General features: G+C 51.6%; 1 protein-coding gene across 2 annotated transcripts in view; it reads right to left on the bottom strand.

Moving 5' to 3' along the window:
• Positions 1-1,796: 1,796 nt before the first annotated feature.
• ALDH1A2 (aldehyde dehydrogenase 1 family member A2) overlaps positions 1,797-10,253 on the bottom strand; it is a 135,898-nt gene continuing 127,441 nt past the window's right edge. For both annotated transcript variants that reach the window (XM_034660919.1, XM_034660920.1), the window contains one exon: positions 1,797-3,656. In XM_034660919.1, coding sequence (XP_034516810.1) covers positions 3,584-3,656 — 73 coding nt within the window. In that variant the 3' untranslated portion in view covers positions 1,797-3,583. The remainder of the gene's footprint in view (positions 3,657-10,253) is intronic.

Here is a 10,253-nt window from a genome sequence, read left to right as displayed (position 1 = left end):
TTCGGTTTCTTGGTTCCACTTCTGTGGCCGTGGCACTGCCATTTCCTTCTCAGCCAGGCTTGAGGATGTACTCATTTACTTTTCATTCTTTCATATTCACTCACCGAGTCGCCACTGATTTGACTCCCTGCTCTCCATCCTGTGACCCTGCCAGGATCGCACCAAACTCCTCCCGTCATCAGTCTGCTTCTCCTGCCATCCACTCCTCTGTACAACAGTAGGCTATAAATGCTGCCTCGTCATTGTCCTGTCCCCAAACCCCTGGGGACCCCCCTACTTTCTATTATGGTACCAGGGAGCTGTGGCTGACCCCTGGGGCCATCTGCACTGTAACACGTGCCTGCAAGTGGTGCCTGCCCCATCTCATGATCACGTGACCGCACCCCACCTCACCTCTGGGCCTCTGCAGGTTACTCTTTCCCCGGAGGGCCTGCTTCCTGCTCCGTTGCCTGTTGGAATTACATTCACTCCTCAAGCCCGGTTCAAAACCCACCTCTTCTGCTAGCTACTCAGGCTGTTCTCTTTTCTTGGGCATCTCCCTGTTATACGGTATAGTCCAGTGTAGTCACTGTTTCTTTCTGTTCCTTAGTTCCTACGTGATAATATTCTTGCCCTTTATTTTCTAAAATATTGTGGAAAAGCATGAGATCATCAGTATGAAGGCACTGAGGGAGTTTTGGAGGAAAAGGTAGAGTGGAAATCTCAGGGGTTAATAGTAAAAAAAAACCCACAAATATATAGTGCTGATGGCAAATGACCGAGTGTCTGTGTTAGCTTCATGAGTGACATTTGTGACATTTGTAATGCCGTCATTTGCCTTCATGTCAGCACCATAAAGGGATGAGGCTTGAGGGCATTTCTGCTTTGAAGGACCGCCTTCACCTTACCTTCACCTTCACCTTACGCGGGGTTCCTGTGATCTGTAAGCTCTACAAGCCACCTGCCAGAGGACTTTTCCATGATTACTCTACGCCCATCTCATTCTCTTTTCTTCCTGGTGGCGCAAGGTAACGGACAAGGGGTAGAATCGCAGGGAGCCCACATCCGCTGCAGAGTGCATCCCAGCACCCTGGGGACCCCGTGCCCCAGGCTCACTTTGTTCCTCCGAGGGACGAGGCATCGGTGGTCAGAGAGCTGTGTGTCTCTCTCTGAGTCTAATTCCCTTTGTGGCCAACTCATCAGTTTTTGTTTTGTCTCCCTGGGATCAGGACCTGGGAGGAGAACCCAAGCACTGGAAGGAGGGGGTGTGCCGGTCTGGAGGGTGGACACCACTCCCCAGAAGCTCAACTCTGAGACCGCGGAGAGAGCAAACAAGCCCTGGCCTGGAATACAGTCACCACTTACAACTTCCTTTTCGCACCTGCGAAAATAGAGCATCAGGTTGTCGGCTTTGACTTCATCTCACCGCGGTAAATAAAAGCAAGGCTCCTGCCTAGTGCCGTCAGCAATGCGAGCTCCGTCGTGTAGCCCACGACTTGGAGGACAGGCCCCAAATCCTCTTTCACGTTTTAGCTTTCATGGAGGCTATTTTGAATTAAAATAGTCGTTTCATAGATTTCATACATGACTCTACTTGTTTGCCATGTAAAACTGTATGTGTACATAAATTTTAAATAGTGTCAGAAAACAAGGGCGTTGTTTACTGCATTCTGTAAAAATACTCTCCCAGACTTCTGCTCAGTAACCAGAGAAAACAACACAGCTGAGAAACCCAGCAGCTGAGAGAAGGACCCACGTGTACTCAGTAGGACTCGAAGATTTATAAACACAGCCACATAATCCCAAAGCGTACACAATATAAATGCTTTATTGCTAGCACAGAGGTTTCTTTTTAAGTAAATTAAAAGAAATAAATCTTCATTTCACATTCTATATTGCAGTTGAAGGGTAACTAGCTGGTTAATGGATATGTTCACTTGGACACACGCTAGAAGAGGAAAGCATGACACGGACATGGAAGAACTCAGAAACGTGGCATCTCTTGAGGCATCGGGCCACTGAATGCACTGTCGTTCGTAAATAACAGCAAACGGAGATTTCTTTTCGACATCATGAATAGACGAGACTCATAAATAGAAAACTGGTGTGGTTAGAAAGTGGAAACCCATTACATACAGAAGGCTATATACGCATTGCCATATCCCATGTACTCTAGGTTATGTTTGGTACTTTTAAATAAATGGTCTTCATCTAGGTTACAGACTGGATTGCATTCAGCAACTGGAAAAAGGGAAGCAGGAAAGGAAGCCGACACTGTCCATCAGCTGGTGGATGCGCTGGAAAGCAGAAGAAGAAGTGTGTGGCTGCAGGAGAGGGAGAGGGGCTGTGTTGTGCCTCCCCCCGGGGAGGCCCGTCGGGAGGCCGGGAGGGAAAACCATGTGTGGACGAGCCACTGGGCGTGGCGGCGGGGCCCTGGTGGAGCATGGCAATCGTGGCACACTGCAAGTCTGCGAATGGAAACGGAACCTCCAGGCTTGGCCGGATTTTCCAAGGTTACTGCCAGTGCATTTAGGGCACGATAGGCCAAAGTAACACCCAGAGTACTGGGAGGAGTGGTGCTGGTGCAGTGGGGGCTGGGGGGCAGAAGGCGCTGTGGAGTCCAACTGCAGAGATAATTCCCTTCGTAAGAACTGTCAGCCAGTATTGGAAATGAACTTATTTCTCCAAGGCCCCCAGCATTACCTTGTACCAAATTCTTGAGCCGACTCAATTCGTTTTAGGGTTGTTAAGAGAAGCTTTGGAAAAAGATCTTATCAGTCTATGAAAAACAATCCCCCCCCAGCCTTATTCCAGAATCACCCAGAAGGAAGGACACACACACACCCCCACACACCCTAAAACCAAACAGCAAGCTCAGAAGCTGTGAACTACATGTGATGATCTCTGGGTTTGCATCTTCCTGATCTTTCACTTGTGTCTTTCACGGATGTAAGAAAGCCAGACTGGGTCAGGAACACCCGAATTCCTAGCTCTCAGTACATCTGTAGTGTACCAGCTCCTGGCAGTTTCGGTCTGGTCTGGCTCTAACTAAAACCATTTCATGTTTTGCTTTGAAGAAGTGGATAACATGAAATGGTAATTTGGCTGCAAAACCTTGGAAAATTGTTCCCGGCCCAAACATCTGCCCCAAATGAGCTCAGCTGAGATCTCCCTGGAGGGGTGGGAGGGGTTGGGGGGTGAGGAGGAAGAGCCTGGAAGGGGGAAAATGGAGACAATGGAAGGATGACCTTTCCTCAGGAGGAAAGTTCCTTGTGACAAAAGGCATCAGCCCATCGCTCCAGAAAGAGAGACGGGATGCATCCAACAGCGACTCCTCCGGCCTTCGTCCCGCTCCCCCACGATTTGGTGTCATTAAAGTGATCCTTTACAGAGTGCCAGGAAACCGTGCCCACACGGTCTGCTTTCGTTATGCGGTGACTGGCCCGCTTTCGTTATGCGGTGACTGGCCCGGCCTACAGTGTCATTATTTAAATCTTTAAATAAGGACCGAGTATGGACTTTGGATTCCTGAGAGCCCGGCCCCCCAGGGAAAGCAGACAGGGAGGGTCCTGTGGGCTGGCCTCCACCTTCCTCCTTGGCCTTCTTAGGAGTTCTTCTGAGGGATCTTTACCGTCACCGTCTTCACCTCGGAGTACTCTCGCAAGCCGAACTCCCCCCTGAAAGGCAGAAATAAGCAGAGTCAGACACCAGAGGCCCAGGCAGCCTGGCTGAGTGACGGCAAGAGGCCCGAGAAGGGGCCATTTAGCACCTGCTAGCAGCAGGCCCTGGGGTTTCCACGTAGAAAAGTCTACCGAGTGGACAGCCCAGCCCTCCTCTGAGGAGCACAGAGAGCTGTCATGTCACGAGCAGTGGCTGTTTCTTAAAGGCAACGGCTGATATGTCTTCACAATATGGCACAGGAAGGGGCGGCATCCCCACCGACTCAGAGAAACAGGCATGCGCGCTAGCCTGAACCAGCAGTCACACAGACCCTGAACCATGCCCCTGGGTGGGCACTGCGGACAGCAGCTGGCCCAGGCCCAGGCCCCTGTGTCTCTACACGGGCAGCAATGGCTCTGGAAGACAATGGTGTGCTTTCCTCCTCTAAAACCCACGCCTGCCACCGGACACCCCCTGTTGTGTCTGTGTTACAGTCGCTCTCCTAGACATCATGTCTACTTTAGCTGAAAGAAAAGCCTGAGATTTCCAGGCTGGGATCCCCTGGATGTCCTAAATTCCTTTCAACTGGTCCTTAGACTTAACAAACGCAAGTGGGTCCCCAAACGCCTAGGCAGGGAAGAGCACAGATCACCAGCAACGCCTTAAAAACAGTCCTGATGGGTGCTGCCCAGAGTCAGGGGAAAAGGGGAGGAAACCAAAGCAACTGACCGCAAAGTAAGTGGCAAGTAAGCTGGCCCCCAAGACTCTGGGTAAACATTTATGGGGTGGGGGCTGGGGCCCCCGTCTCTGTGGGCCCAGGAGACACGCCCTTCCCCGCCCTCTGCACACACAGGACGGGTCTCCAACCACTGCCCTCAGGGGGCCCGGGTGCAGCCAAGCCTGGCTCCTGCCAGGCTCCTTTCCCTCCCCTCTCCGTCCTCTCTCCTCAGCTCACCTCATTGTCGTTGCCCCTTCCCTTTTCTTTCTTTCATTGTGAAGTCAAGCACATTCCCCTACTTTCCTCTTTTAAAAACTGAACTTTTTTCCCTCTATTCTTTATAAAGCCACGCGTCCTGAGGCTTTCCCTGGCTCTCTCAGTAGGAGGAGCCGCTCCCGCCTCCGTGATCGCAGAGCACCGTGCGCTCCCGCTACCCCAGCGCTGTCACAGGGAACTGCTGCCTGAGCGGCCTCTCCCCGCACCGAGTTGCAGCTTACTGGCCCTGCTTGTTGCCCTCCACTGAACCGGAGTAGCGCCCCCAGCATCAGGCTCCACCGGCACTGGGGGAAGGAAGGGAGAGAGGGAGGGCTTTTTCCCACCCCCCTTCCCCAGTTCCACCCAGGGGATCTACCACCTCTGCCAGGAAAAAATAAAAGAATGCCTAGAGATTTATCGGATTAAGTAAATATTTATAAAGGCAGCCTTTTAAAAACAGTCATGTACGGGGCGCCTGGGTGGCACAGTCGGTTAACCAGCCAACTCTTGGTTTTGGGTACGGTCGTGATCTGGGTCGTGAGCTCGAGCCCTGTGTCGGGCTCTACACTCAGTGTGGAGTCTGCTTGGGAATCTCTCTCCCTCTGCCCCTCCCCTGCTCAATCTCTCTAAAAATAAATAAATCTTTAAAAAAGACCCAGGACAGTCATGTATAAAAGATATGATGTTACAGTAACTGGGCTTTATGGTCAAGACCTGCTGTAAGTGATACATTCTGCTTCCTTCCAGGAACCCCATGCCCTGCACGAGGCTCCAATCACTTTGCCAGCAGCAGCTCTGAGCGCCAAGGTCACCTGAGTTGTCATGCCCACGCCCTCCCCGCCGGGACGTCAGAGGCAGCCAAGGAGAGACCAGGGCATGTGTGTTCTCTTATCTGTGTTGGCCATCTTGCTTACCGGAACAAGAATAAATTTGGGGCTGTCCCACTCAATAGAAGATTCCCTCATTAGCTCCTTCCAGGCCCTGAGTCTTTATTACCAGCTCAGCTCTGGCTCTTCCTGGACTTTTTCCTGCCCTTGGGCAATTCTGAAAGTGTCTCTTCATCACGGACATCATCTGCCTCCTGTTTGAACTGAGGCTACTCCCTTCTTGTTTCCTGGCTTGTGCACACACATGGGGCCGACCCTGAGCCATCTCCTCCCACTCAGATCTCGAAGTCGCTTGTGAGAAGTGGAAGGAAGCCGACGGAGTCAGAGCGTGGTGATGTGGTTGTTTTCGAGTGTGATTATTGGGGTCCCCTGATCTTTGGTGCACATGCGATGGAAAATCACCCCGGGCGGGAGGACTTCCTCCCCTGCATCCCACACAGCCATGTGCCACCACGGCCCACACACAGCCTGCTCTGAGGATGAGGAGCGGCCTCAAATCTGCCACAGAAACCACCCTGGGGCTGGGCATCAGCAGGCAGGCCCACTTAGCTCTGCCATTAACTGGCTGTAGGACTCCGGGCGAGCCACTCCCATCCTCCTGGTGCCCCGTCATCTCTCAGGCCTCAGGAAATGTAGATCGTCCTTGGAGCTTGCTTTTGTTGCGGATTCCTGACCATCCCCACCAAAGACTGCCTCGGTAGGTCTAGAGAGAAGCCCAGGAAATTGTGATGGTGATTATTTGGGCCACCCTTGGAGAAGCACTGCTGGAAAGTCTCTGAGGGCCCCCAATTTAGAATCTTCTGCTATTTCACCATCTCATTCCAGGGGCTTTCTCTCCAGCCTGACTTAATCCAGTTAAATCCCACAATTACGGGAGAACCGCACTACGGTGCAAAGCAGACACGCCGCTCCTGCTGCAGCCCGATCTCTCTGTACAGTCGCCTGCAGAATTCCACAGGGCGTCAGGGCAGACGTGCACTCAGACGCCTGTGTTCCCGCTTCTGAGCCAGACTGGTTATGTTCCCTACCATGAACCAAACCCGGTGTATCTACAGGCAAGTGAGATGTTAGATTTCGGTGCCTCTCAGCCAGTCATTATAGAAAATCACTCAAAACAGAGGGATTTCTGTGTAGGGTGTGTACTTCCCTCCTCTTTTCTTTGCCTTACAGCAACATTTCTCAGAGCAGAGTGTCTCCAGAGCACCTGCACCAGAGTCATTCCAGAAGCCTGTTAACAAAGCAGATCCTCAGCCTCAGCCCAGATTTACTAAAGCCAAACCTCTGAGAGTGGGCGCCCGGACAGGCATGCTCGCAAGCCCTCCTGCCGGACCACAGGTGACTTCCTGTGCACAGGCACGCACTGCGCGAACACACGGGCACACGCATGCACTGCGCGAACACACGGGCACACAGGCACGCTCTGCGCGAACACACGGGCACATAGGTATGCTCTGCGCATACACACGGGCACACAGGTATGCTCTGCGCATACACACGGGGACACAGGTACGCTCTGCGCGTACACACGGANGGCACATAGGTATGCTCTGCGCATACACACGGGCACACAGGTATGCTCTGCGCATACACACGGGGACACAGGCACGCACTGCGCGTACACACGGGCACACAGGTACGCTCTGCGCGAACACACGGGGACACAGGCACGCACTGCGCGTACACACGGGCACACAGGCACGCACTGCGCGAACACACGGGGACACAGGCACGCTCTGCGCGAACACACGGGGACACAGGCACGCACTGCGCGAACACACGGGCACACAGGCACGCACTGCGCGAACACGGGCACACAGGCACGCTCTGCGTGTACACATGCATGCACATACACACGGGCACACAGGCACGCACTGTGCGAACACAGGCACACAGGTATGCTCTGCGCGTACACACGGGCACACAGGCACGCACTGCACGAACACACGGGCACACAGGCACGCACTGCGCGTACACATGGGGACACAGGCACGCTCTGCNGGCACACAGGTATGCTCTGCGCGTACACACGGGCACACAGGCACGCACTGCACGAACACACGGGCACACAGGTATGCTCTGCGCGAACACACGGGCACACAGGCACGCTCTGCGTGTACACACGGGCACACAGGCACGCACTGCGCGTACACATGGGGACACAGGCACGCTCTGTGCGTACACATGCATGCACATACACGCGGGCACACAGGCACGCTCTACGTGTACACACAGGGACACAGGCACGCTCTGCGAGTACACACGGGCACACAGGCACGCTCTGTGCGTACACATGGGCACACAGGCATTCATGCACATACACATGGGCACACATGTATGCTCTGCATGTACATATGAGCACACATGCATGCATGCATGTGCATGCAAACTTGGGAAGCCCTTATTTAGAATATTCTAATAATGCTTCTCATCTTCAAAGCCTGTGTTTTTAAAATGCTGAGGTTCACAGCTTTCTTTCCATGTGCTCAGTCTGTGACATTTATTTTATAGCTTGTCTCAGGGAAACTTAAATAAGGAGTAAGGGAGGGGATGGGAGGAGTGAAACAGGGGGAACTGGCTGCAGGGCAGGACTGAGGTGAGCCGTCCCCCTCTCTGACCCTGGGAATCAGAGGCCAGCCCGTCGGGCAACCTGTAGAGGGCAGCCCTCCACAGCGTTCTGTGGGAGAGACCTCCGGAGCTCTCACAAGGCGCCTTGGAGCTTGTTTCCAAAAAGGGCTACTTCTCTTCCCTGTGCCTCTTGGAGGTGGGCAAAGGGGTACCAGGGACCAGAGCCACATGGAGTTTGCAACGCCAGGAGATAAACAATACCGTCTAGAGGAAAGTAAGGGGAGTTTCTGGGATTGCAGTAAGTGAGAAGAGTGGGGGACCAGGATAAGGCAGATTCTTGTATTTGAAGCCTTTGCGACCACTTGAGGTCATTTAAGGAAGAAAAAACATGTTTGGGGAGCAAGAAGGGACAAAGAATCATATAATTTCGACAAGATGAAGTGAATTTCATCAAAGAACACTGTTCCCTAATTTTTTTTTAACTGCGCTGCGAAGGCCAATCACTATAGCACTGACGAGACAAGCGGAGAAAGGCTGCTTTTCAGTCTCTTGGGCACTGTTCTCCGTGTGGTTCTGACACAGCCAAACTGTCTCCTGGACCGTCTTTCCAGGCAAGGAGAAGGTTTCTAATGGGAAAAGACTGGACCTGGACAATGTCACAAGCCCGAATCCTGTCCTCGCTGAGGGTCCAGGGCGAGTCTGAGACAAGGTCCATCAACCAGTAATTATTTATTCTCCTTTATGCCCATGATTCACCCTCTTAATGACCTGTAACAAAACAGTCGGCGTGAGCAGCGTTCCCAGAGCCAGTGATTGTCCCAACATACCAGAGACCAGGACAGCACACAGAAGCAAGACACAGAATATCAAGTTAAATGCATCCTGAAAGGTGGGAGCAGGAAGTTAAGGCCAAGCGCAAGTTAGGAAGAGACAGCTGGAGTACATGAAGACTTTATAAAAGCTGAAAATAATACTAATAACTGAACAAATAGGATCCAGACTGGTTTTGGGTTCTGGCTGGGAAGCAAGTGGGAAGTACTAAAGGCCAGAAGCAAGACTCAAGCCAGAGTGATCTCTCCCTGGCATCCCCAGGGACAGAACGCAGGTTGATGGTATGAGCCGAAATTCAGGAAACGTTCTGCCCCACTTCCAAAGTAAGTCATTTATTAGGAAAAAGAAGGATCACCTACATAATATTCATCTACTTGACCACTCAGGACGATAGCAGCTAACATTTCTGGAGGTTTGCCAGACACTGCTGGATATCTGGAACAGTGAATCCTGCCATTTTATCCTCACAGCAACCTTTTAGGGGTAGGTACTATAATTATTCCCATTTTAGAGATGAGGAAACAGAGGCTTAGTGAGATTAAGTTAATTTGTCCAAGGTTGCATAGGTATTAAGTGGTAGGGCCAGGATACATATCTGAAGCCATGTGATTCTATAAACTCTGCTCTTAGCCTCACCGCTATGCTCAATTTACAGTTTAATGGCTAAGAGCTAGAAATTACCAGCTAAAGTATCTGAAACATGTAAATCCTCTGCACTGGTCTTATGGGTTCGCTGTACTTTGTCCCAAACACCATACTTATTTCTCCCACAATGCCTCTACTCACTCTTTCTCCACTCCTACCTTGCTTTGCCCACCAACCCTGCAAATTATTCTCCTCTCTCCATCTACCCAAATAAATGTTCCTCTCCTTTAATGGCCAATTCAAATCCCTATATGTGATCTTCCCTAAAGGTTTTCCAGGCTTACTAGAGCTCACAATGATCTCCCCCATCCCTGAACTCCTCTACGACATCATAATCTTCTCTGGAATTCTAATTTTTAATGTTGTATATTTCATTTATCCAGCAAGATCTCAAGTGCTTTGATGAGCCGCATCTTCCCCCACAGGGCAAGCACTCAATAGTTTAGCAGACCATGAACTGGCACTGGCTCACAGAAGGATACATTCAATAATGGCAGAGGGAATGGACATAAGGATGTTTCCTCTTGAGAGTCACAGGATTTAAGAAACATGGAACCAGCTCCCTTCAAGAGTAGGAAAACTGGTTTGTTTAGGTTTTTTTTTTTAAGACTGAGTGAGTGTGAGTGGGGGCAGGAGGGAGGAAGAGCACAGGGAGCTGGAGAGAGAAAGAATCACAAGCAGACTCCACGCTCGGTGAGGAACCCAATGCAGGG

The sequence above is a fragment of the Ailuropoda melanoleuca genome, chromosome 5, assembly GCF_002007445.2.
Source record: "Ailuropoda melanoleuca isolate Jingjing chromosome 5, ASM200744v2, whole genome shotgun sequence".
NCBI lineage: Eukaryota > Metazoa > Chordata > Mammalia > Carnivora > Ursidae > Ailuropoda > Ailuropoda melanoleuca.
This window is presented reverse-complemented; position numbering and strand designations above follow the sequence as displayed.